This window comes from Sturnira hondurensis, unplaced genomic scaffold (genome assembly GCF_014824575.4).
Source record: "Sturnira hondurensis isolate 20B ecotype Veracruz unplaced genomic scaffold, ASM1482457v3 Scaffold0020787, whole genome shotgun sequence".
In the NCBI taxonomy this organism is placed as follows: domain Eukaryota; kingdom Metazoa; phylum Chordata; class Mammalia; order Chiroptera; family Phyllostomidae; genus Sturnira; species Sturnira hondurensis.
Window position 1 is genome coordinate 3,682,781 of NW_028093418.1, and position 27,749 is coordinate 3,710,529.

General features: G+C 46.8%; 1 protein-coding gene across 4 annotated transcripts; it reads left to right on the plus strand.

The window, feature by feature from the left end:
- Positions 1-209: 209 nt before the first annotated feature.
- LOC118976243 (zinc finger protein with KRAB and SCAN domains 7) lies at positions 210-27,591 on the plus strand. 4 transcript variants are annotated; one of them, XM_037030658.1, is made up of 7 exons: positions 210-511; positions 2,351-2,890; positions 6,589-6,757; positions 8,192-8,283; positions 8,602-8,728; positions 10,479-11,895; positions 24,641-27,591. In XM_037030658.1, the coding sequence occupies exons 2-7, from the start codon at positions 2,468-2,470 to the stop codon at positions 25,491-25,493; spliced, it is 3,081 nt and encodes a 1,026-aa protein (XP_036886553.1). In that variant the 5' UTR covers positions 210-511; positions 2,351-2,467; the 3' UTR covers positions 25,494-27,591. The 4 variants fall into 4 exon arrangements, with proteins under 4 accessions (XP_036886553.1, XP_036886549.1, XP_036886552.1 ...); XM_037030654.1 differs by lacking the exon at positions 24,641-27,591 and having other exon boundaries at positions 10,479-12,794; XM_037030656.1 differs by lacking the exons at positions 210-511; positions 2,351-2,890; positions 6,589-6,757; positions 24,641-27,591 and adding an exon at positions 6,767-7,111 and having other exon boundaries at positions 10,479-12,794.
- The last annotated feature ends 158 nt before the right edge of the window (positions 27,592-27,749 follow it).

Genomic DNA, 27,749 nt, shown 5'->3' on the forward strand with positions numbered 1-27,749 from the left:
TGCCCAGACCTTTAATGGTCTGAGAGCCCAACTTCGGCCTGAGGTTTCCATCACATCCCTTCCCTGCTTCCCTCGCAGTGGCGTGATTGGCCCGGAGCGAGTAGCCCCAGCGCGCCCACCTTCAGCGCTGCGACTTCCGGGTTCCTGGAACATCCGGAAGTAGGGCCTCTCTCACTTCCGGGTCGGCCATTGTTTTTCTGCTTCCCCCGGCTGCGAGACGGAGTCCGGCGCGGAGGCGTCCCGTATCGGTTCCCAGTGAACAGTTCGGGGGCAGGGAGGGAGGTGCCGCCTGGGCCGGGGTCCTGGGGCGGGAGCCGCGGCCGCCCACAGCCCCAGTCAGTGACGCCGGCCGGGCTCACGCTTGGCGCCCGGGGCTGGCGGCGCCGTCCCTTTGGCGCTCAGAAGCAGCCAGATGTACAGCCTCCTCTTTGACGCACTCCCCTGACCAGCTGTGCCCGGCATGAACCCGGGCCCCTGCGGGTACAGCAGTGGACAGGGCAGACTTGATCAGGTGAGCCTAGTCTAACGCGAGGCGCAGATAGGTGCTTTCCCAGCTTTGCCCAGGGACACAATACGGAGCGTCCGAAGTGGGTCAGATGCTGTCGGAATTTCAAACGTGGAGTGTGACTTGGACCCTTAAAATCCAGATGAGATAAGTTGCTGAGCCTTTGGAACAGTGAAGAAAGTGGGAAAAGGGCCAGAACGTTAGACATGTATGGTGAGACCTAAGAGTTCACAGTTTACTTTTAAGTCCGCTTTGTCTTTTTAAAGAAATTGAAGCCTAATGAGAAGTAGCGTCCCCAGGGTACCGAGGTGCATGGCAAATTGGAAGCAGAGCGCAGATGCCCTGGTTATCAGTAAAGAGCTGGTTTCCAAAGTTTTGAAATGTATAAACTAAATAAAAGTCGCCCCCTCCCTCAGTGTCAGCTAAGTGAACCACATTCATTGGTTTACCGAACAGGCATTCTTGTGTGTCAGTACACACGCGGCTGGAGAGGACTGGGAACCAGCCAGGCCCTCTGAGTCCTCCGAGAAATGGGGGAGATTGCCGCGTAAACTACAAACAAGTTTGAATGAAAGAGGAGCTGTGCCCTCCATGAGGCAGAGCCATGCTTAAAAGCCTGGAAACATCAGGAAGGTTTTCTGGGGAAGGTTGAGGAGAAAAAGGTCCAGCATTTTCTAACTCCATTGGGTTCCTTTCCTTTGGTGGCTGGCCAGTGGCTTGGAGGGTGTGAGTGTCGAGTTGCATGTACACCAGTTACTATAGAGTGTTAGGGTGAGGGAAGGAGGCTGCCAGCTCTCTCTCCACATGGGGCAGTCAGGGAGACCTTCTAGAGCAAATGGCATTGGGGTCTTGACTGATGAGTACGAGTTTGTCAAAAGCTGGACGGAAGAAGAAAAATCTAGGGAGAGAGTATTAGAGAACTCTCTAGAGCGTTAGTCCCAAACTGTTTATTGTGCCTCTCTATTTCAACAGAGAAGGGTGGAAGAGTGTTGAGCATGTACTTCCAACATAGGTTTATGTGTAAATTAAAGATACATGCTATTTTACAAATTTTAAAAAAGATTTTATTTATCTTTAGAGGGGAAGGGAGGAGAGAGGGAGAGAAATATCAATGTATGGTTGCCTCTTGTGCATCCCCTCCTGGGAACTGGCCTGCAACCCAGGCATGCGCCCAGGCTGGGAATTGAACCGCGATCCTTTGGTTTGCAGGCCCGCGCTCAATCCACTGAGCTACACCAGCTGGGGCCTATTTTACAAATTGAATGCACATTATAAAACACGTGCTGCCCTGGTTGGGTAGTTCAGTTGGTTGGAGTGTCATCCCCTACACCAAGAAGTTGTGGATTTGAACCCAGTTGGGGTTCATACAGTAGGCAATCGATCTGTGTTTCTCCTCTCAAATCAATAAAACATATCCTCAGGTGAAGATAAAGAGAAAGAGATGCACTAAATAGGAGTTTAATAACTACTCAGTTTTTTTTTAAACTACTCAGTTTTTTTTATGCACCCTTTGGGTCATCTTGCATTTCCCATATCTGGAGTTCATTGTTATCTTTCTAGCCTGGGTTCCTGAGGAGAGTAGTAGGAGGTGTGGCTAGAACAGGGGCCTGAGACTGTGTTGTGAAGGGCTATGAATGCTACGCATAGATAGTTCGGTTTTACCCTGTAGGTTATGGGAGCCACTGAAAGTTTAAGAAGGGAAATTACTTAGAGAGATGCTTAGAGAGACTGCCCTGGTTGTTCCCTCTCTTTTCTGGAGCTTTGCTTTTTAAATGTGGAGGATTTGTCATCAGCCTGGTACTGAATACTCTGGGGACTCTGATTTCTCTCTCAATGTTTCTGTAGGTGACACTCCCATCACCCCACACCTCAACTCTGGAAAACAGCTCCTGAGACCCGAATTACAGATCATCATTTTAGCTGGACGAACTGCTGCTGGAACAAGCTTCTCTTCAGGTTACAATGGCCGCCCAAGGCAGGGGATCCTTAGGTCTTATCTCCAGGGGTGCTGTTCTCCAGAAGCAGGAGGGGCGCCTGACTGTGAAGCAGGAGCCAAGGAGCCAGACCTGGAGGCAGGGCTGCAGTCTCCAAAGGAACCACCCTCCCGTCTGTGAAATTTTCCGGCTGCACTTCAGGCAGTTATGTTACCACGAGATGTCTGGGCCTCAGGAGGCGCTGAGCCGGCTTCGGGAGCTCTGCCGCTGGTGGCTGATGCCAGAGGTACACACCAAGGAGCAGATCCTGGAGCTGCTGGTGCTGGAGCAGTTCCTGAGCATCCTGCCGGGGGAGATTCGGACCTGGGTGCAGCTGCATCACCCCGAGAGTGGTGAGGAGGCCGTGGCTGTGGTGGAGGATTTCCAGAGACACCTCAGTGGACTGGGAGAGGTGAGCAGCTGAGTCTAGAATGGCATCTAGAATCATTACCTAGTGCTTCGGTTAGCCTGGGAATAGACATTCTCCATTCCTTAGTCCCTAGGCCAGTTTGCCCTCAGGATTCCTGAGCCAGTCATGGATAGAGGGGAAATTGTTTTGTGTCTAAGTGATAAACAAAAATGTGAATTGCAGCCACGCCGTGAATCTCTTTGTGAAATAGGGTTTCGTGAGCCCAGCTTCACCTTGGAGATACAGCACCCTGGGCAGGGAGAGAATCTGCACATTGGTTAGGATGTGGGAGCATGCTGGGAGAGGTAAAGCTTGGAGCACTGACAACGCGAGCCCTTGTTTGAATAGTTCTCCTGACTCCCTTTCTCAGACTTCTCAGAGTCAGCTCTCTCTCTCCTTGCCTGGTAGGGTTCTTATGAGAGGTGACATTTCTGGGCCTCGTAATCATTTGTCCCTTTTTCTGCTTTCCAAACCCAGCTCCCTGTTGACTTTCAATTTTTCCTATTTCCCTGGGTTTTCTCAAATTTAAAGCCAAGGTAATTCAAATTAGAGGAAAAACTGGAGAGTCAAAAGGGTGATAACAGAGAGAAATCTGTCCCCTAGGGCCACAGAGCTAGGTGGCGCAGTGACCATGTTGTCAATCAGAGTTCAACCAAAGAAGAAAAACCAGTAGGAAATTTTACGTATATATAAATATTTGTATTGATGTTATTGCTGGAAAGTGGCTTGTGTGATTTTGGGAGCTGGTGAGGCAAGTCTGGAATCTCTAGGGAGGGCCGACTGGAAGGAACGGCTGAAACTGTAGGGCACAGGCTGAAGCTGCTGTCCGCGGGCAGAATTTCTCTTCATTGGAACCGTCAGCCCTGAATGTTAGGTCTTACCCCCGGTTGAATCAGGCCCTTCCAGATTGTCTACAATACTAAGGTAAACTGGTTGTGGACTTTAAACCCCTGTACAGAGTACCTTCACAGCAGCACCTAGGTCAGTGCCAAACTGGCACACACAGCGAAAGACCGCGGAGGAATCAGTTTCTCGGGATGAGGCCCAGATTGCTCCCATGCCCCTAACCAGGGTGAATTAGGGTCACCTCTGTGTTTACTCCTTTGCAGTTTATTAGGAAAACCAGTATATGAAACTTCCTGAGTACCCATCACATAATTTTATTCAGTGCTTTTAAAAAAAATGATTACCGCTCTGGCAGGTGTGGCTCAGTGGGTTGAGTGCTGGCTTGCCAACCAAAAGATTGACAGTTTGATTCCCAGTCAGGGCACCTGCTAGGTGGCAGGCAGGTCCCCAGTAGGAGCATTTGAGGGGTAACCAATCGATGTCACTCTCACACATGGATGTTTTTCTCCCTTCCCCTCTCTCTAGAAATGAATAAATAAAATCTTTTTTAAAAAAACGATTACATATCTATGCCTACAGAATCAACACCAGTTGATCGAATCCTAGGGCTAGACCTCTTTCTAGGAGTACCAGCTACTGTCCATGTGGCCTAATCAAATCCAGTGTCAACCATTATTCCCTGTGCAAATGAGTAAACACAGGAATAAATCAGCCATCACCGGGGTCTAGAGAGCAAGTGGGCCCCCACCATGGGCAAAGACAAGGGGCCGAAGAACGGTTTAGAGTGCCATTTAGTGAGGAGGTGAAAGGCAAACTTTCCTGTTTTCTACCTTTTGCTTTATGCAGAAGAGAATGCTCCCTCCACTAAAACTCAGTCTTTTTTTATTCAGGGAGCTCAGAAAGAAATGACTGAGTCACAAACCCAAGAGAGTTACTGACGGTCGTCAGTTGGCAGCTGAGCACCCGTGGCTTCAGCCTAGGAGTGGGGTATTTGGACCACCCTCATCACTCTGCCACTGTCGGCAGCTTCATGTTTCTGACACAAAGACGTGAGAGCAGAGCTGTCTCTCCTAGCAAGGGTTCACAGCGTATTTATGGCTAAAGGGATGAACCAGCTTTTGCATGGCAGTTTGCCAAGGGGAGATTGAGAACTACCAGGGCAGGTCAGAGTCAGCCTGCCAGCAGAAGGGAGCGTGTGCACGCACACACTGGGGCTGCAAAGGGCTGCAGAGGGGTTCCTGCTGGACAGCAGCATCACGCAGCTTGCAAAATGCTTTTATATCCTTTTATTTCAGCTCCTAGCAGGCTTACAAATTAGGCAGATAGTAACCATTTGACAGGTGATAAAGCACAGAAAGGTTAATGACTCATCTAAAATGACAGAGCTGGGAAGCAGACTGTTTGTCCCTGAGACCGGCCCAGTGTGGTTATTGCTGACTTGACTGATTCCCACCAGAGATGGGAGCCAGGATTTTCCCTCTCCCTGGGTTCTAAGCCCCCAGCTGTCCCCTAGTGTCCTCCTGTGGGATGCCACCTTAGACTGAAAATTGGAATGGGGGTTTTGTGAGGAAACTTGTGAGTCCCAGCTAAAGAACAGGAGCGGTGCCAGGATTTAATGGCTGGTGAATTACGAGTCTGTGCTGTCACAGTGCAGTTAAGTTCCACCTTCTGCCAGTCCCCAGGGCTGCTGTATTTAAGAGCTGCAACCCCCACTTAGAAGACCATCCAGTGGAGAGCCCGGGAAGCCCAAACCCAGGGAGCCTCCTGCTCCCACCACCGCTCTGGAGCAGGTATCCCCTCACCTCCCAGCGGTGCAGATCCTGCCAGGCTGACTGAGGGAGCAGTCATTTTCTCCTCCTGCTGTAGCGAGCACGTGCCAGCGCGAGGGAGCTGGTAAAGGAAGTTTTTGGCTTTCTGTTCTAACTGCTGGTCACAGCAGGAACCGTGAGAGTTTGAGGAGCTGCTTTGAGGACAGCAAACAGCAGTTAGAAATAAAAGGTCTGTGCTTTGAGATGTTCTCAAGGCCTTTAAAGATTAGTGTTATCTGATCTTATTTGACTTTCTTACATAAATTATTGAAGAGCGGTAGTGCATATTGGAAACTGAGTTTGCAGATAACCTAAAAACCCGCAGCAAAATACTGAGAGGAAGTCAGCAGTATTACTGATTGAGCACCGGTGGGGGCCCGCATTGTCCTAAGAGCTGGTGGTCAGGACCAAAAGCTGCTGTTTTTCATGGGAAGACAGACAGTAAAGGTGTAAGTGAGATAATACAGAGATTAACACACACTACGACTGAGAGGGTGACTGTTCTCGCTTTGTCAGTGAGGTCAGGGGTGGTTTCTCTGAAGAGGAAACACTTTGCTGAGAGAACTGGGAAACCTCTTTTGAGGCCTGTCGGCCCCCATTCTGGGGTGTTGCTCCAGCCGTCAGTCTCAGCAGCAGTATTTGTGCACATGCAGGTACACGTGCCCCTCCTCTCTTTTTCTGTTTCCTGGGTACTTCCGGTTGGTCTGTTCATTAGGCCCAGAAGTAGGGAGTGTTTGCTGTCCTGGCTCCTTTTTCTAGATGGTTCTTAAAGCAAATCTGTGTCTGAAGAACTGAACAGAGGGGAAGTGGTTATGTAGTCTGGTCTTCAAGCTTCTAAAAGGAAGGTCAGCTTAGGGATGCAAATAGGATTATGAGCCGTAGATCCTGCTTGGAGTTTCCCCCCTAGTTAGGCCTATTGCTGTGGCCCGAAGGGTACTCTGGCTCGGCTTTTCCCTAGCTTTCTTTCTGGGATTGCTGCTTAGAGGTTTTGGGTCCTGCACCTACCAGGGTGCTCTTTTGAACCCAGTTGTATTTCCTTCTCTCTAGGTTTCAGCTTCAGCACAGGAACAGGAAATGCATTTGGAGGAGCTGGCAGGCTTGAGTGCAACAGAGGAATCTCCTCCTACCTCCCCCGTCAGTGATGGTTCAGCTGCTGGAGGCCACCTGGAGCCCCTTCGTGACCCAGAGGCACGCCAGCCCCCCAGTGGGCACTCCGGTACTCGCCTCTTAGGCTCTGGTTTCTAGTCACCCTTCTCTTCTCTCTCTGGAGTCTGCCTTCCCTCATCTCCCCATCTCCCACCCTGCTGGGATCTTTCATTGCCCTACTCTGCGCCTTCCTTTCCCAGTGACTCTGTTTGTTCCCTTTTGCTTATTATTCTTCAATCATTCATGTATTTAGCAAGTTTTCGTCAAGCACATGTCATGGGAAAGGCACTGTTGGGAGCAGAGACACACTGTACACTGTCACCACTTTCAAAGAGCTACTTACCTAGTCGTCAGAGTGTAAGAAGAGACAGCCTCATAAGAAACATGAGTGACATCTGTCCCCAGGCATCTGTTGCCATCACAAGTGAGCAATGTGGACATTGTAATGGGGAGCTGGGATGTATAGGGATGCTTCCTGGAGGAGGTAGCAATGGGATTGGACAGCGAAAATCAGGGAGAAATTGAAAGGGTAGAGGAAGGTGGTGGGCCCCAGAGTGGAGAATGTAAGCAAAGACTCTGAGTGGTTAATCCTTGGACCCTACTGAGGCGTGGTCAAGGAGGACTGTATTTGAGAGCGTAGGGACTGTTTGTACAGGGCCTTAGAGTTGGGGCCAGGAATTGTGCAGGACATGGGATGATGTGTGTTCGAACAATTTCAGGGTGATTACACTCACACGTGAGCATTATGATCGAATGGGGAGACCAGTGACAGGGAGCCTAGTAGGAGGAGAATAGATGTGAGGCAATTAGTGCCTGAGTGAGCTTAAGTGGAGTGGAAAGTGATCAATGTGATGGGCTTTATGAGGGAAAATCCATGAGGCAAGGGACAGGAGGGGGAATTAGAGGGTTTAGGCCAATATCTGCAATTATTAACCAAACTTGGGAGGTCAGGAAAGGAAGTTGATAAGAACATGCATTTGAGCCACTGAACTTGAGATGTTGTAGGACACCAAGTGAAATGTCCAAGAACTAGGAGCTTGTGAAAGAGGTCTAGGAGAGAACTGCAAACTGAAGAGCATCGTTAGAGCAGTGAGAGTCAGGGGGGTCTCTCACGGAGAACAGGAAGCTCTGAGGCCTGGAGTGTCCAAGAGTGCACAGCAGAAGGAAGAGAAACCAGGGAATGGGGTGGAGAGGGCACAGAGATCTCGGGGGGAAGCTGGGCAAGGCCGGTGCTAGGGAAGCGTGTGGAGAGGAAGTGGTCAGAAGTATCACTTCCTTATGGGAGGTTGAAGAGAGTGAAGGCCAGTTTTCAGTTTGACCAGGGACTTTCTACTGCGCCCTCCGTGGAAAATTCACAGCACACGCAGGGGAACGCCTGTGTGGACGAGGGGTGAGCGTCTGTGTGTGGAGCTGCCTGGGTCCTCTTGAACCCACTCAGTGGGGTACAGCCTTACTGGAGCCAAGGGCAGGGCTCCTCCACTCAGAGATTTCTTTCCTCCCTCAGCTCCATGTGCTTCCCCTGCACCTGCCCCTCCCCAGGTGGGGAGCACAGGACACCAAGCAGCAGCAGCTGTGCTTCGGATGGTCAGGCCCCAGGTGAGTTTGGTTCTTTGTGTCTTTGCTGAATTCCCGAGTCTGTGTCCCAGGAGCAGCTAGAGCTCATCTGCGGGGCTCAGGCCCCTGCCCAGACTGTGGCCTCCCTGTCTTCTTGCTTCCTCTGGAGCTGGGGCCGCCTGCTGAGTTCATGGACTGTCTCTTGCCCTGGGCCTGTCCTTTTAGATGTGTCATCCCAGCTTCTGCCTCCTCCACCCCTTTGCCCACCAGGGCCCTTATCCTGTGCTCTCCGTCTCCCTGATGACCCTCTGCCCTTCGGGGAAGGGAATGTCTCTGAGCGATTGAAGCTTGTCATTGCAGGGGTCTGCAGCGTGCAAGCTCCTGTCTGCGGGCAGCACGGGGAAGAGGTGGAAAGGCCCGGCACCGAGTCAGAGAGCCCTGTACCAGAACAGCATGCTGGACACTTGCTGCAGCGTGGCCTCACTGGGTAATGAGTCTGTGCCCGGGAACCTAGCAGCTGCAGCCTTCCTGTTGTCTTTGCTCTATTTCTCTTCTGTTTTGACTTTTCATTCTGAAAAGTTGCCCACATAGACAAAGCAGAACAGTATAATGACCCTCTCTGCGCCCATCACCCAGCTGTAATACTTGTCGCCATTCTCTTTACTTCATTATGAATTGAGCTGGGGTGGTTTACTTAGAGTTTGTATTTATAAGGAATAGAGACCCATTCAAGTGGTGTTAAGTAATGAGCTACGTTACTTAGAATAAGGCTAAAGAGATGGGAACTTTGTACAAACTGACCAGCTAGACCAGACTTTGGGAAGCAGGGCCTTGTTAGGCCTGGGGAGCCTGGGAGCCGCAGCAACAAACAGAAATGAATTTTACACTATGTTGCATTGACTCCTAATGGTTTGGCTTCTCCCCATGCACCATTTCACCTTGAGCTTCTTTATTGCAATTGTTTTCCTTTTGCCCTACTTCCAGTTTGGAATTTACTTAGGGATGGATTCCAAGGGTGGTTCAGCTGTTAAATGTCATCTCTGGGAAGAATTTTGGTCCTGGCAACAGCAGAAGGATGACTAATCTACAGAAAAGCTGGATACACTTGGCTGTAACGCCCGGGCCTCATCTAGTAACCGGTGGTCCATCATGGGATCAGCTGGGTTGCTGGGCATAAGGCCTGGTTGCCTCCACTTTTCCTTCAGGAAGTACTGGAGCAGGGCAGCTCCTGAAGGTGCTGTTGTCAGGACAGGTCTGTGACTGACAAGTCTGCTCTGGATTGGGTGGGCTCAGGAGTCAGGGATTCAGAAGTCTATCACTTGTACATTTAAGGTAGTGTGATGGATTCTAGCCTCTTCTTAGACATGATTAAAATGCATGAAAGAGTTTGTGTTTAACTCTAAGCATGATTGCTTTGCCTTCTCCCAACTTTTGTATCAAAAGTTCTAGAATTCAAAAGCATATATTCAAGTGTTCAGTTTCCTGATGAGTCCAGATTATCAAGATACAAAAGTCACACTTTGTTTTATATTCCATTATTAATGATGCCTATCTCAATTTTTATAGCATTATGGCACCAGTTCCTAACAGTGCAGGGCCCCATGGTTAGGGCATCCCTCCTTGCACTCCCCTTCAGTACTTTCCTCCAGCATTTCTGAATGCATAACTTCTCCAAATCTTGTCGCAAGCTATCAACCAGAATCACTCCTTTTTGACACTTTTTTCTAACTATACCCTCATAGTGTAAATCTTCTTTAAACTCTCACGTTTGCCAATGCTTTTTCTCATATTTGATTTGAGAATTTTGCCCTCACCCTCTCTCCTTAACATCTTGCAAATCATGGAACTGTACAGTGTCATGGTTAGACAGGTCTTCTGTTTGTTATTTACTAAGAACGCAGAGCACCTAAGGGACTTCTGGAAGAAGTCCACACAAGCTTTACATCTGGTCTCTTGCATTGCAATTGCCCTACTCACGTGACTGTGCTGACTCAAATATCTCTGTCCTAATGGCTTTTTATCCACCCATCTCCACCGACCTTCTTCCCCCTCTTTGTCTTTCTGTCCATGAAGACAAATTTGAGCCATTTCTCGTTTTCTCTCATTTTCAATTTGTCACCTCGTTCCTTACCTGTAATGTGAAGGCTTTTTCAGGTACATGGACTCCTGATGATTCTGAATTCTCAGTAGGACAAGAAGTGAGTAAAAGCTATTTTTCTTCTTTCTTTTGGCATCAGGTGAGACTAAGATGGAGCATTCAGAGTTGCCTCCAGGGCAGGAAATGTCTAAAAGATCGGGGTCATCTGCTGGGACACCAGGAGGCCTATGTGGGGTAGATCCTGGGGCACCAGGAGCTGGAATTGCCTGTGAAGATGCGGTAGGGAAGCTAGAAGCACAACCCTCAGAGGAGGAAGGGAGCAGACTGGAAAGTGATTTCCTGGAAATAACCTGTGAGGATAAAAACAAATCCACAAAAGATGGACGTGATGACTATAAGGAACTTGGAAATCAACAGAATCTGCCTTCCAGCCCTACAGAACAGCGGGTTCTGAAGTCACAGAAATTCTATCAATGTGATGAATGTGGCAAAGCTTTCAATGGGAGCTCACACCTCACTGGTCATCAAAGAATCCACACTGGAGAGAAGCCCTGTGAGTGTAACGAGTGTGGCAAGACCTTCAGGCAGAGCTCTCAGCTCATAGTTCACCTCAGAACCCACACAGGGGAAAAGCCCTATGAATGCAGCAGGTGTGGGAAGACCTACCGGCACAGCTCCCATCTCATTCAACGGCAGAGACACCATGATGGGGAGAAACCATATAAATGTAGCGAATGTGGACAAGCCTTCACTCAGAGCTGCCAACTCACTGACCACCAGAGAACCCATACTGGGGAGAAACCGTATGAATGCAGTGACTGTGGGCAGACCTGCATTCGGAGTAAAAGTCTTGTCCGACATCAGGTGCTTCACACTGGTGAGAAACCCTACAAGTGTAACGAGTGTGGGAAAGCTTTCTGTTCTAATAGAAATCTTACTGACCATCAGAGAATTCACACTGGAGAGAAGCCTTATGAGTGTTTTGAATGTGGCAAGGCCTTCAGTCGTAACAAATGTCTTACTCGACATCAAAGCCTCCACACTGGGGAAAAGCCTTACAAATGTAGGGAGTGTGGGAAAGCCTTCAACCAGAACTCTCAGCTTGCCGACCATGAGCGAATCCATACTGGAGAAAAACCTTTTGAATGTAATGAGTGTGGTAAGGCATTCAGCCTGAGTAAATGTCTTATTCGACATCAGAGACTTCACACAGGTGAAAAGCCCTATCAATGCAATGAGTGTGGGAAATCCTTCAATCAAAATTCACACCTCATCATACACCAGAGAATTCACACTGGAGAGAAACCTTATGAATGTACTGAATGTGGGAAGCTCTTCAGTTACAGCTCCAGTCTAATGGTACATCAGAGAACTCATACTGGGGAGAAACCCTATAAATGTCGTGATTGTGGGAAAGCCTTTAGTGACAGCTCACAACTCATTGTGCACCAGAGAGTTCACACTGGTGAGAAACCCTATGAATGTGCTGAGTGTGGGAAAGCCTTCAGTCAGCGTTCCACTTTTAACCACCACCAGCGAACTCACACTGGAGAGAAGCACTCGGGTCTGGCTCAGTCAGCTTCCTAAGGTCTAAGTTTCCAAGACCGCGGGCAAGGCACTTGGAATTAAGCTTTCTTTGTAAGAAGGGTGTTCATTCTGCTCCCCTCCAGAAGCCACTAGTGAAAGTGGGCCGTCCTCTGAATTCTGTGTGCTGGGTCTCGGGGAACAGTATGTCCCTTGCCCACCTTTGTGGATGGATGGACTACACATTTCATGCACTTGTAGGGTTCCCTCCCTCCCTCCCTCCCTTCCTTCCTTCCTTGTCTTTTTCTGTCCCACCCTAATTTCTCCTGTTCTCACTCTTACTGTCTTTTTCTTTCAACTGTGTAGTAGAAGTGTATCTCATCGTGGTTATGCATCCCATCCTCACACTGTTTGTGAAGGACAGAGGTTGTGTCTTCCTTATTCTAGCCCACCGCCTCTATTTTATAAAGTCATTCTCCAAGACTGATTCATTCTTTACTCTCAGCTGTGGCCCTCCTTACCTCCTTTTAGACTTTTAAACTTAGACTCTAATCTGTACCCTTATTGCCAGTATTCCCTATTCGGAAAAGCTTTTTCTTTTCCCATTTGGTAATCTATGCTCCTCAGAACCTCCCAGATCAATCTCATTTCTAGATCCTTCCAGATCCACCTCATCTGTGAAAGACTTTTTCTTCAGCCCCTTCTTTATTCCTCTTACTCATTTGACCTCAGTGCTTCACATTAGCTGGTGCCACCATGAACAACTGTTAAATTGTCTTGTAAATTATTCTCAACCTAATTCATATGTGTGTACATTCATACCAACTTATTGTAGGCTCTTTGAGGTTGGGTACGGTATCCATTTTTTTAGCATATAGCATTTGCAATAATTTTCACATACTAGTGATTAATAATTTTTTTAAACTTTCCTTGAATTGAACCATCTTTGAATTGGATACAGCCTACCTACCCGTCTCTCCCACCAGACTAGAAGCCTTTACAGCTGGAAGTGGCATCTCACCATAGGATATCATACACAAAGATCTCACTGATATCTTCTGTGTGTACCCCTGGGTGTCTCGATACTGATCCTTCATTGTTGGTTTCTGATATATATTCTATAGAATGTAGGTAGTTTACTTCTATTCCTGTTTTTAGAAGAAGCAATGTAGAATCATAGTTAAGTACATGAATTTTCTGCCTAGGCTCAGTACTGAATCCATCAGTTTCTTAGGTATATGATCCTGGGCGAGTCTCTCACGTGGCTTCCTTGTGTCTTAGTTCTTCCATCTATAAAATAAAGCCACCACCGTGGCTAGTGTTGCTCAGTGGATTGAGTGCCAACCTACGAACCAAGAGGTTTTTGGTTCGATTCCCAGTCAGGGCACATGCCTGGGTTCTAGGCCAGGTCTCCAGGTGGGGGTGTGCAAGAGGCAATTAATCAATGTATCTTGCATGTCAGTGTTCCTTTCCCCTGTTTCTCTCCATCCCTTTCCCTCTCTAGAAATAAGTAAATAAAATTTTTTTAAATGTTTTTAAAAAATGAAGCTACCTCATAAGCTAGTTCATAATAAGTGCTTGGCGTATAGTAAACACTGTAATTATTATTATTATACTTAGTTTATATTAGGGTTGCTATTAAATTCTGTCAAGTTTTTAAAAATCTATTGGTGTCATGGGTTATGTTAATTTATTGTTTTTGTAATTTTTTGATAGTTTTCCAAATAGTTGAAATTTCTTTGCACTTGGTATAAAATCCATTTGTGGTGATTACTTTTACAGATTTTGCTAGCTTTGCAAAATGTTTTGGGAGAGTTTCATGATGTGAGAATTATTCTTTGAAGGGTAAAAGTAACTGGGTCATATACATTCTTAGGGAGTAGGCAGTCGAGAGGGTCAAATCTTTAGCCATACTTTGATTTCTTCAATGGTCGCGCTCTTTACATTTCTACCTCTTTGTTAATTTTGGTGAGATATATCAAAATCATTTTCCTAGTCTGTCAGACAGTGGTATGAAGTGTCACCTAGTGTTCTGAAAGATTCTTCTGTTCTCATGTGTATGTAGTTAGAACCCTGTTTTCATACATAATGTTTTACATTTCAGTTTCCTTTCAGGGTTTTGTTTTGTTTTGTTTTTTTGGCGTAACTGCCGAGTTCATTTTGTTTCTCTTTGGGACTCCAGGGTTTTTTTCTTATTTTTTGTATTTTTTAATCTTTCCTTTGCAGTTGCTCTTGAATATATTTTTCACATGTCTTTTTACTCGCCACAAGTTGCAGAGCCTTTCATTTGTCCCATATGTCTCTTGTTTTTCCCCCATTGGTCAATTTGAGGGCTTTCCCACTTTGATAATTGCCCCCAAATAGGGGAAGTGGGTTTTCCTTGACTTCTTTTAGCATCCTCTTGAATGCCATTGAAATTGTCTGTTTAGATCTGAAGGTACAAGGTAAGTATTTACATTAGTAATATGTACTAATATGCTCCTTCAAGAATGAGGGAGCACCTCAAGGATTTGCTGATCTGGTTGAAAATGGTCAACCCAGCACCAGTGTTTTGTATCTTGCTTTTGTTTCAGCTCCGCCTTCATAATGTGAGTCCAGTGGCATCTCCTTCCATGTTCTTTGTTGATTCCAGGTAGCTTTGCTATAAAAAGATCTGAATGTGGAAAAACCTTCTGTCACAACTCAGGCCTTACTTGTCTTCAACTCCAAATTGGGAAAAGAACCTTTTTTTTAAATCTTTATTGCACTTTTTTTTTTACATTACCTTTTAGTCCCCTTACATCCCCCTTCCCCCAAGGAACCTGTTCTTAGTAAAGTGTAAGAAAACATTCAGTTATAGAAAACACAGTCCACCAGAGTTTATGCTTATAAGAACGTTTACTCATTGTGGGTGTGAATGCCTTAGTTATACTTTATTTATTATTTGACATCAGAAAATCTGCATGTGTTACAGCCTCTTCGTTTTTGGAGGGCAAGGAATCAGGCAGAGCTATTATTTTGTACCTGTTTCTGAAAAAATATTCCTGAAGTCAGTGTGGAAATCTTTTAGTTACATAACTTCAGCTCCATTTACGAATCCACAATGCAGGAAAAGAGTATCAGTAAACTGTGTGAACGAGCTCCCAAATTATTTTAAAAAATCAGACAGTTTATTCTCAAGACATGGGTATGGCCCAGGCAGTCAAACACGTTAAAGTGCTAGGACCTCACCCTCTTACCTCTCACACGTACAAGAAAGATCATGCGTAGCTGTACTCTGCATCCCAGCCCTGGTCGTTCAGCTTTTGAGTCCAGTAGGGAAGGTGAAGAGATTTGGGTGCTGACAAGTTCTTGAGCACTGTCCCATGTTGGGAGAGATTTCTGCCATGGTGTGGACCTCTTGGAGTGCTGCAGAGGATGCATTCATGAAAATCTCTTAAGTGTTAGGGACAAATTGAAGGCCCACAGGGTGGCTTTTTCTCATGACATTTAAAACAAATCCCCTACCCCTAACATGAGGACATTTTCTAGCGTGGTGGGTCCTGGTAGGAGCACTTGACCAGCTGGATGAAGGGAAGGCGCGGTGATCTCAGGTGGCTCCAGGTACCTGATGGTGCAAGTGTTGGACCCAGAATAGGACAGTGTGGGCTTATTCCTCGCAGAACCCGAGCACCCTTCCCCCTGATGCATGCACAGGGCCAGGGCCTTGCACTGTACCCAGGTGGGTGCCAAGTGGGGTGGGGGCAGATTCCCACTAAAGGTTTCATGAGCCCTTTACAGGAAAACAGGAGAGATTACAATATCCCACCCGCCCTTACTTTCTGACCTATAGGTATTCCTCAAGTGACACTTACTTGGGAATTGCCAGCTGACAACATTTTTTTTACGCCTTAAATGGGCCAGTCCATAGACTTACAGGTTTCTAGAAATGAATAGGTGGTGGTGTATGATGATACATAATAGACCTGTCCTCCAGTTCCCTTCCAGTCGCATTGTCCTGTACATGAATGAGGCACACGATAATCAGTTTCCCAGCTTGGTGCCATGTGGATTGTGGACAGATGCACAGGGCCAGCCGTCACCGACGTCTGGGTACTGGGAGAGTCATTGCAGGGCACTATAGGTTCCCCCATGATAGAGTGGCAACCATGGCTTCATGCTCAGGGCCACAGGGCACGTATTGTACATGCCCAGCCACTGGATTGTACACATTAATTCCATACTTCCTCTCCCATTCGGGTGAGTTTGAAAAGCGCTATATACCCTTATTAAGGCTATGTTGCTCTCCAGGGGAGCAGGGGCCAGAACAATTGCAATTAAACCGCACCTGTGGCAACCCTGGCAAGTCCTAGAGCACGTCCTGCTGTCAGGAAGAGGGCACGAGTGGAACCCCTCCAAGTCAGTATCGGGCTGTTCTGGCAATGAGCAAAAATTGAGGACACTCAGGCTCCTGCTGGGAGCTGAACCACTGGTGCCCCTAGGATTTGAGGTGTGTGTGGCCTACCAACAGGGTCATTTATGGGGAAAGTGGGCATGGCAGCTGCTACCGGGCTAACTATAACGCCCCTGACAACTGTGTTCTCCAGTCTAAGCTGAGCACGCGCTCTAGGTATCCATTGTCAACATCTGTCGTCGTGAGGAGCCCTGGACAATGTGATAGTGGTAGTTATTCTTTCAAAGACTTCCGAAAGAGAACCGTTTGAGGAACTCTAGGCCATTCACCTCTTCTCGGGGGCTTCCTAAGACTGTCATCGAGAGTGTGTATGTGAGATACCTGAACTGTAGAATCAGGAACTTCTGGACAATCCTCTCAAATCTGCAAGAACAGGAGGTGTTGCCCATGTGGTCGGGGGCCTGTGATTTGTCCAGCACAACATGCTTGTAGAGTGGCCGGGATAAAGGAGTGTTTTACCTGCCATCCGCCCAACGAGTTATAAATTCCTGGCCTGCAATTGACCCCAGGGGCTAAGCCATCTCCTGACATGTCACCTGCTCTGCATCTGTCTCCAGGTTCTGGAACTCCCTTTTTCCTCTTGGCGTAATCATGAGTTGGTCACCACCAAATCCGTTGTCCCTCAGGAAAGTCAGGTGTACTGGTCTCGAGGGCTACCGTAACAAATACTGCAGACTGGGTGGCTTAACAGCAGTTTATTTTCTCACGTTTCTGGAGCTAAAAGTTCAAGGTGCCATCAGGGTTGATTTCTTCCGAGACCTTTCTCCTTGGCTTGTAAATGAGCATCATCTCCCTTCACATGCCTTTCTTCTGTGTTAGTCTGTGTTCGTAATGCCCTCTTCCCAGGCAGACGCCAGTTGTTTTACACGAGGACCCACCCTGATGACCTCATTTAACCCCTTTAAAGGCTCCGTCTCTAAATAGAATCGCATCGGGAGGTCCTTGGAGTTAGGGCTTCAACATAAGAATTTGTGGGGATCACAATTTATCCCATAATATCAGGGGCTTTTGTTTTAATATAAATTGAACTCAAGGACAAGTCCAGACTGACCCGCCAAGGGAGTTGGCCTTATTCGCAGGGGCACACACTTCCCCCGGGTTGGGCACTGTGGCCGCCGCCTACTGGGTTGTATTCCAAGTGGCTCCTTGATTTGCGTTTGACTCCCAATGGAAACCTGGACTTCTCAGCACTGTGGCAGGCGCAGGAATGGTTCTGTGGTGTGAATTCTTTATTTTTTGTTGTCTTTAAAGCTTTTGTTGAACTATAATCCACGTAGCATACAATTCAACCATGTCAAATGCCTGTAGTTCAGTGGGTTTGATGTATTTTCAAAAGTATGCAGCCCTCAACACAGTCAATTTTAGAATATTTTCATCACCTCAAAGAGATCCCCGACCATTACATCTCCCTCTCCTTTGTCCAATCTTTTCCCCCAGCCTGAATGTTGTTTGTTTTTACTATTTCTTATGGAGAATTTTCAGTGTACACACAATAGAAAAAAAAGAAAATTAAGGGTTCCATGCAATGTGATAAGTTCTCACACAACCTGTGAAGCAGAGATTTAACTTGAATCAAATCAAGCCTGTAGTTGTACCTTCCAATTTACAGGAAATAGAGGGTGGTATGATGAGGAAACCATCAGACAAATTCAGTGATTTGTGATTTATACAGTGTGAGATGTTATATGGGACTTTACCTAGACTCTTCAAAAGCTGATGAAATGAAAACACTTCCTTAACTATTCTAGATTTTAAAATACTCTTTAGAGACAAAACCACCAAGTACAGTGAGTGGACTTTGATTTTTTAAAGGCTGTAGAAGATATTTGGGAAATAATGCAGACATTGGAATAGGAAATGAATAGAACATTTAATAGTAGGTCCATTTGATGGTACAGAATTATTTTTAAATTTGGTAAGTGTGACAGTTGCATTTTGGTTGTGTAGAAGGATGTCCTTATTCCTTGCAGATGTATGCCCCAGTATCTAGGATTGAGGAGTTTGATCTCTTCAACGTATTTTCATATGGCTCAACAATTTCAAATACCACATGTGTATGTGCGTGAGGAGAGAAAAAACGAATGTGGCAAATGTTAACAAATCTTGACTGTAACTAGAAGTATATGCATATTTGAAAGTTCTAAAATAAAGTTTGAAAAAGGTCAAAGGGGAATGTGGGTGGCTCGTTATAACAGCACAAGTGTAACCTGTAGCTTCAGGCCGTGTGGCAGTGGATAAAAAACAGGGGACAGTCGCCGGAAGACCAGTTCAAGTCTCAGATTGTCCACTACTAGCTGTGCAACCATAAGGAAGTCATTCACACACTTTTATTTTTCTGATCTAGAAAATAAGGACAATTTTATGTCATAAAATTACTGAGGCTTAAACTAGTCAGTGCTGATGAAAGCCCTTTCCAGCCTGTAAAGCAATAATCGTTGCAGCAATAAGTTCCATTCACGTTTAGGCTTTTGAAGTATCTTCATTTTTTCTCTTAGCCTGATAGACATAGCCTCAGACTGTGAGTTCCCAAAGGGAATCACTGTGTTACCATCGTTAGGGCCAACAGTGCAGGAGCTGACTAACCAGATGCTGAACTGACCCAAATATGAGTTCGAGCTTCTTCGGCTGGCAGAGGTCATGATAAATATTGAAACTGAGGAATATTGAGACAATTGTGAACACGCAAAATACCCTGATTCTGAGCAGTGTGTCATTCGGTACTGAATGAACAGATTTTTGTCAGGAAAAAAATATGCTTGTGGATAAAGACAACAAGTCGGATAAGGGACCCTGGAATTTGTATTTTTAATGTGTCCAAATTATATACTCTTAAGGTTTGAGAACATCTGAGGCTAGAATATTAATGAGTTGTCATTAATCCCTGCAATCAGAGGTGGAGTTAGCAGCTTGGATCAGAGTTAATGACCCCTCCCCCAAATAAAAGAATAACTGAGAAGCAAGAGCAAGTTAATAACAACTGTCTGAATGTGCATGAACATTCCCCCCAAGTGTTTCCTCACGCAGTGGCAACAGTGTTGTGCTCCTGAGTTCTACTCCCAGCGTCAGCTGGGGTGTGAACGTGTGTAGATCTTATAATTTCTCTGAATCTCCATTTCTCAGTTTCCTCTAAAAAATGTGGCCGAGTTACTGTGCTACCTTCATGAACTGATGGGTAAGAAGGCTCTAAGTATCTATTACATATCTGTTTATTGATGAGCTTCAAATGTCAATCCTCAAGTGACTTCTTTATGTACAGTCATTCCGTGCGTGGATTACCCTGACTGCCCTGTGGTGACATAGTGACACCTCCTAAATTTACATCTGGCTGTGATTTCCTCACTGAGCTCCTAATTCCTGTTACAACCGCCCGACATTTCCTCCTGGATGTCTAGTTGGCATCTCACTCAGCACATCCAAAACAGAACTATTGATGCCTCTTTCTGAACTCATTCTTCTTTGGGTCTACTGTCTTTCCTAAAGACAAATCTTGCTTCAGTTGCTCTGATCAGTAACCGTGGAGTCACCCTTAACCAACATCAAGTTCATTAGCAAACCATGCTGGCCATACCTTCCAAGTACATGCAGAGCCATTTCACGTCACCTGCACTCTGTCGTTTCTAAGCTCATCTGAGCCACTGTCATTTCTCAATCTTTCTACTTCCACTCTTGCCAACTTTTAGATGCTTCTCAACAGAGCAGCCAGAGAAAATATTTTAAGTGTTTTCCCGTGGGGTAAAACTTTCATGCAAGGTTTATGGCAGAATGACTAAGGACTGAGAGCAAGAAATTAACGATTTACAGGAACAGATCTCTCGGCTCCTTTCATACCTGATGGCTAATAAATCTTTGAACATGTAGCAGGAAAAAAAGGTAAGGTCATGTCAGTCCTCTGCCACAAACCCTTTGTTATTTGGGGAACACCCAAAAGCCCGTATGGTCTGAAATGTGGGTCTTCTATGCCTCCTGATTTAAGGCCCTTTCTTCCTAACGTTCCCATTATCGAAAACGCTCTTCCCCCAGATGCCTGCACGCCTCAATTGCTCACTTCCTGTCATTGTGAAACAGTCCCACCACCATCCCTCTTTCTCCCCTTACTCACTACCAAACCCTACTGTTTATTCATTATTGCCTCCCCTGACTTGAAGGTGAGCTTCGTGGATCAGCGAGTTCATTTTCTTCCCTACCGGATCCGCAGAGCCTGGAAGAGTGACATACAGGCACCCAAAAGTTACTTTTATATGCTGCTGATCCTAGCTTTGAGACTGAATGGCCCGGGATCTGTATAAGGGAAGAAGGTTTTTCCATTCAGCAGCCAGAGCTGGCGGTGTGACAGTCAGGAACCTCAGTGCCCAGCCCACCTTGTCCGTCTCTGAGGCTCCACCCCTTTCAGGACCCTCCAGATATTGGCTGAACCCACCGAGCCCTTTCGTCCTCTCAGCCAATGGTAGGGCAAAACTTGGGCCAGGGGTGGGACCAGAATGCCTGCGTTCCAGACTGGCTAGCAAAGGGGCGAAAGGACTCCCACCTCCCGGGTACAGAGATGCAGAAACCTCCCGATGCCTAGAAGGGCCAGAAGGTTAGAATGCGAGTTAGTGGGGTATCGGTGACGTAATTCCTTCTGCGCTTTGTTCCAAGATGTGGGCCAGGCGCTTTCGGTGAGGGGTATGTGGCAGCCTGGCGTGGGGGTCCGGGCGGGGTGTCTGGGAATGGGTGTGGGTCACAGGCCGGGAGCCAGCCCTGCTCCGCCGCTGCCCACTGTGGAGACGGGGGTGCAGCAGTTCAAGGCGGCGTTATTGGTCCCCCCACTTTGTCTGTCACCGCCCTTTTGTTGTGGGTTTTGTATCCCAGTAGGCGAGGCTGTCCAGGCTGTCCGCTCTGACCAGGCTCATGGTGGTGACCGCTAGGGGCTATCATCCCCGCCCCTAGCCAATGGGCCGTCCTGGTAGCAGCAGTGGAAGTCCAGCTCAGGCCCTCAAAGGACCCTACAACACTTAAATGGTTTATTTAAGTCACCCGTCCAATCCCAGCTGTGTTCCAGTGAGCAGACGACCCAGCGAAGAAGGCAGTCTTGTCCAAGGTTACTCATTCATTCATTCATTCATTCAACAAATACTTATTGATCACCTACTTCAGCGGTGTGTTGGGTCCTGGGTTTTAATGTGTATGTGGCAGAGCTGCATTCTGCTAGGGAAGAAATGGAACAAGCCCGAAGGTTTAGAAGCAGAGTCTGAAAATCTGGAGCCCGAAAGACAGAATATGTGGAGGCCTAGTGATGCTAAGAGATGGGTAGCTATTTTTAAAGTTCTCCTTCTGACATCCTTAAAGTCTTATTTTTCCTGTCTCTCTAAAGACACTTGACTCAGCAGAGAGTCGCCCTCTCTTGTCTCCCTTCTGCAAACTTTTGTGGGAAGCTGACGTGCAGAGAACTTGTCAGTTGGAGTGCACTTTGCAGGTAGAGGAGAATGTGGACACTTAGATACCGCCAGAAGAGGTGACAGGGAGTGGCTCTGGTGTGAGGGGGAGAATAGTTCCCTCAGACACAGGAGGCTTGTTTCCCACTAGTCACGCGCCCTTGGGCAAGTCATTCAACCTCTGGGAGCTTCATTTCCTCATTTTTAAAGTATCAGTGGGAATGATCATCCTTACTGTTTGCAGTTCAACCCAGGGAGGGGACACTGCCCTGAGTGTCCACTTGGAGTGCACACTGTCTGTTTACAGTGATTCCAGACCCCATTAGGGACTTCCTCACCGAACCCAAGAAAGAGACCAGGCAAGATCTGTGCTGGGCAGATCCTGTGGAGGGAGGCTGCTGTGCACAGGAGAGAGTGGGCAGGGGAGACCTAGCCTGTGAGGTCAGTTAGTCTGTGGACAGGAGTCCTGCTTGCTAGAGAATATGGGGAGCAGGGCTGAAAGGGAGCATCTCTGGATGGCTGTTTATCTAGGAGAAGAGAGAGGGGTGCGGTGGGGTGGGGCTGCTGTGGACCTTGAGGAGTAGTATTTTGGAATGAGAGGAAGGGTGATGTGCAGGACTCAAATCTGTCAGGAGACTTGAACTTGAGTCCCAGCTCCCCTCTAAGTTATAGTTTCCCCATCTCTACATTTTAATAGGTCTGGTGGCCTGGGAGTTTCTTCCAGCTCTGACATGCTGACAGTCTCCGAGTGGTTGGATAGGTCAGTCTCTTAGGGAATTGAGCCCCTTCGACAGCCCCATTGAGACCGAATTGCCAAGAAAGCAAATACACTGTCATGGGGTTCAAACAATATGAAACACAAAAGGGATGAGCCAGGTGGAGGAAGGATGGGGGGTATGTTTGGAGGATGCACATCTCCCTGTTCCTGCACCCAGACAGAATAGATAGAATCCTGCTCTTGTTTAATCTACCGTTGCAAGTCACACAGCATGCACGGAGCCCTCTTGGTGCCAGGCACTCGGTGGGATCCACATAGGAGTATTGGAAAGCAGCAGACACACACACAAGGAGTTCTAGAATAAGGCAACTCTGGTTTTCATTACAGGTTTGTTACGGGGGGTTCTGAGGGGCAGACATTTTTATGTGGTCAGACCTCTCAGTCTGCTGTCATGGTGTCAGCCTTGCCTTTATGCTTAAGGCTCAGGCCTTTCCCTGAGAGCCAGTGGTCCCCTGACATTTCTTTTCTTCCTTTTATTTCCTTCCTTTCAGTTTTTACATTTATCATCTGTCTTTCTGGAATTTATTGTTAAGTCTTATCTTTTATTCTTCACTCCATTGCAGTGAATCAGTAGCTGAGAACCATGTGACCACTGCTCCAAGGGACCTGAACAGGACGGTGATCCTGGCAAATTAAAGGAATACAACCTCCGTAGGTAAGTGTGCACGTGCATGTGTGCGTCTCAGTAGCACTCAGCCCACTGTGGGTTCTTTATAGCCTGAAAAGAATGGTGGTCCTGAGATCAGAACATGTACCCATCAGTCTCGGGGAGTCGTGCCTCTGCTAGGGTTGTACACGTGTATGTCTAGAGTTACACATCAGACCCGTAGGGAGGTAGAAGGGGGAAAAGGGGGAAAAGGGCGGGCAAATGGTGATGGAGGAAGACTTGTGGTGGTGAACACACAATACAGTGTACCAATGATGTGTTGTGTTATTGTACACCTGAAACCTGTATAATTTTATTAACCAATGTCACCCCAGTACATTCAGTACAGATTTTTAAACCATGTAGGGAAATTCCTGCTCATTCCTGATGTGAGTTTCGTGATCAGCTCCTCTTGGTTGTGCTGTCCCCTACTCTCATCCTTTTGCCTCCTTCAGAGACATTATCATTATGCCATGCACAGAGGTGGTATCACAGTTTCTCCTGTTGTGCTTCAACTCAGGCCATCAGGGTGACAGCTTGGGGCAAAGCCGACAGACTGAACCAGTACACAGAGCTGGACCCAGCGACGGACCAGCACCTGCAGAGCAGGCTATGATGTGATCAGGCTCCCATATTACAAGAACCATGTTACCCCTTATCCAGACAGAGCCTAAGAACAGTGTAGACAGGGGCCTACTACCCTGAGTAGAACAAAAAAGGAAATCTTAGGCATACCCTGAGACATAACCCCAGTTGCTGTTCTATAAGACATTTCTCCAGCAACTATTTTGTGCCAGCCACTGTATTACTGATACTAGGGGAATAGGTCGATAAGAACTAAAAGCCAAAATGATCTGAAAATGAGTCATTTGAGTTACCAAATTAAGGATCTTTCAGTTCACTTTTCTCCAGGGACTAGATGGCTCCGATTCTGGGAGTAGATCATGAGGCAGGAAGGAAGCAGGGTGGACCGTATCTACTCACTGCTCATTCTGATGCTGGACCTGTTGGTCCATAAGGCTTTACCTTGGCCTCTTTGTCTGACCTCGTTTTCTCATCTTGTTTGATCAGCTCCCCTGCCTTCAAACACACCCTCTTCCAGGTGAGACCCTGTGGTCTACCACATCTTGTTATCTTGGGTAATTCTCCTTCCGCTAGTATGGAGAACAGGTGACGTGTGTAATTTCTGTTTGTTCTGTCAGATGGTGAAACTGGCACTGAGGAGGTGTTGATTCCGAAGTATCATTTCTGAAACGTCAGAATCTCATACTTTCAAGAGAACTCCACTGAGGTGTTGCCAAGGAAGTCAAAATTCAGAAAGGGGAAGAAGACTAAGAAGGCCACTGGGATGCTCCACACACAAGAAAATGAGGAGAAAGACAAGAAGCTTCAAACATAAGACAGTTAAAGACAATAAGACACTGCCAGGAGTGAGTGACCAAGCATCTGGAAAAGATGGTAGTCAGTGCTGTGGCCCCACAACAGACGAGAGGGTTCAGGCTGGGAAGAGACGGCACGTCTGTGCTGAGTGCGGGAGGACCTTCGGGCAGAGCGCAAACCTTACCGTGCATGAGCGAACCCACACAGGAGAGAAGCCCTATGAGTGCAAGGAGTGTGGAAAGGCCTTCAGCCACAGCTCCAACCTTGTCGTTCATCGGCGAATCCACACTGGACTGAAGCCCTACATGTGCAGTGAATGTGGGAAGTCTTTCAGTGGTAAGTCGCACCTCATTCGGCACCAGGGGATCCACAGCGGGGAGAAAAGTTATGAATGTAAGGAGTGTGGGAAAGCTTTTAGTCGGAGTTCAGGTCTCATTTCACATCACAGAGTTCACACTGGGGAGAAGCCATACACTTGTATCCAGTGTGGGAAAGCCTTTAGCCGTAGCTCAAACCTTACTCAACATCAGAGAATGCACAAAGGAAAAAAAGTTTACAAATGTAAGGAGTGTGGGAAAACGTGTGTGTCTAATACAAAGATTATGGACCATCAGAGAACTCACACAGGGGAGAAGCCTTATGAGTGTGATGAGTGTGGAAAAGCTTTCATCTTAAGGAAGACCCTGCACGAACACCAGAGACTTCATCGTAGGGAGAAGCCTTACAAATGCAATGAGTGTGGGAAAGCTTTTACTTCTAATCGAAACCTTGTTGACCATCAGAGAGTTCACACCGGAGAGAAGCCCTATAGATGTAACGAGTGTGGAAAGACCTTCAGGCAGACCTCCCAAGTCATCCTGCATCTGAGAACCCACACTAAGGAGAAGCCCTACAAATGCAGTGAGTGTGGGAAAGCGTATCGTTACAGCTCACAGCTAATTCAACACCAGAGAAAACATTCTGAGGAGAAAGAAACCTCATAAATAACATATATTGTTGGTAGGAGGACTAACTGGTACTTTTCAGAAAAGCGGGTTTTCAGTTTCATCAACCTTAACTATATTTCGAAGAATCCATACGGGGAAAGTAATCAGAAACAGACTGATTAATACATGAGAGATTCATGCCAGCGAGCGTATAATTAAAGGAAGAAAACTAGGTTTTCAATAACACAGGCTTTAAATTAATGTATGGCAGTCACTGTAAAGATTCTTAAAGAATATTTAATGCCACAGGGGAAATGATTCAGATAAAATGGGAGATAAAAGAAAGAAAAAACAATGAAGTATGATCCAAATGGAAAAAAACCATTTATGCATTGGACAAGAATGGGAAAGAAGTGATATCACACCAGTGTTACCAGTGGTTATCTCTGGGTGATAGGGCCATGGGTGTTTCTATTTTCTTCTTTATACTTTTCTATGTATTTTAGATTTTTTTACAATGAGAATGTACTTTTTTATACTTAGGGGGAAAGTCCAGTATTTTTTAAATGCAGCGAGTACATGCTCATTTTTACTACACGGTGTTGGGGAAGGTGCATAGAACACAGACTCCGGAGTCCTGGGATTGCACCCTCACGCTGGCTTCTGGTGGCAGTGCAGCCAAGAGCAAGCCACTTCCTTTGAGAGCCTGCTTCCTGTTCAGTAAAAGCAGAAACAGCAGTCCTCAGTCTCTGCAGCTTTAAGAAAAGCTGACTTTGTGGCGGTCAACAAAATGTGTATCCATCACTTTGATCGCTGTTAGGTTAGAAGCACACAGCGAACACTTAAACGCCCTCCTCTCCCACAGCTGTCCAGGGGTCTGTGGGTAACAGACACCTGCTCGGGCGCCATCTTTTCCATAGATGTCCACCAAAGCAGCAAAAATGTGTTCTATGGAATTGAAATAACTGCAGGTTCCTAGCCTTTACAAAGATACAGTCAGCAGAACCTCACACTAGAGGAAGACCGCCTTCACGTGTTATATAGAGCTTAGTAGCTGAAAGTGTGGCCTTTGGGGTCAGGGAGACACGTGTTCTCATCCCAAATTGACACGCCAGCTTGTCAGTTTTGGACAAGCCACTAACTGCTCTTAGCCTCAGATGTGTCTGTAAAAAGGGAATAACTATCAACCTCGCAGAGTTGTCGTGAGGATTAAATGAGATACTTACGCATGTAATGGGTGGCGGCCTGGCACATGGTGAATAATAATTGCTTAAGTGCAGGACGTCGGGGCAGTGTTCTAAACACTTAGCAAGAGTGATTCCGGAGGTTTACCTAAGGTAGCACTGAGGGTATTTTCAGGTGTAATGAATATGGTGCCAAGTACTAGTAGCTTAGACCTTAAGAACATTGTTTAGTTAAGGGGAAGTGTAGAGGTAAGCCGTTCAAATTTCGATGGGCAGCTCAGCAGTTTATCAAACTTCCATCCCAACTCCATCATTTTCAGCACGTTGAATTTCACATTTTGCAACTTCACGGCTGCAAGATGATGGCTACTGCTTCAAGCTCCGCCCACAACTCCTTCAAACTCGGGAGTGGGGAAAGGAGCAGAGACTTTGTTGCCTGCTCTTTTCTCCATTTATCACTGAGAAAAGCCTTTCCTAGAAGAAGGGAGGGGTGCTGAGCGGTCAGTACTGCAGGTGCTCCCCGGCTTCTGCTGGCTCTCTGTGCGTCCAGCCCTCCAAGAAGGCCTTAGACCGTTTGCACCCAGCCTTGCACACTTTTAAGTGCTTAGTTCAAAATGCCTCTTGGGACACTTAGAATCTCCACATACTTAATTCAGCCATCCCTCCTTTCTACACAGTGAGTCCCTAAGCCTAATGCCATTTGTCTTATGTTCATGGTTTATCGTTTCTGGAACTGTTGACGCGTTATCTCATTTAATCCTCATAACATTTGTACAGGAGAATTGAGTCTCAGTGAGGTTGGGTGACTGGCTAATAAGTGGTTGGAGCAGGATTTGAACTCGGATCTGACTTTCAAGTCCTTGCTTCCTCTACCAAAGTGCCTCAGCCCACCATGGTGGTTGTGTCCGTGAGTGGGAGACCAGTTGGGGTTCTTCTGAGTGGCCACTTCTATGAAAATGGGTGCATCTGCACAATTCCTTTATCGGGGTGTCATAAGGAAGGTGCTATCAGACTTTTCTGAGTTAGATTTATGGCCTATTTCTGCACCTTATAATTTAGTTTTAAGGATTATGTATATATTTACCTTGCTGTTCCTGGAAGGAAGAAAGTGAAATATGAAGGGTATATT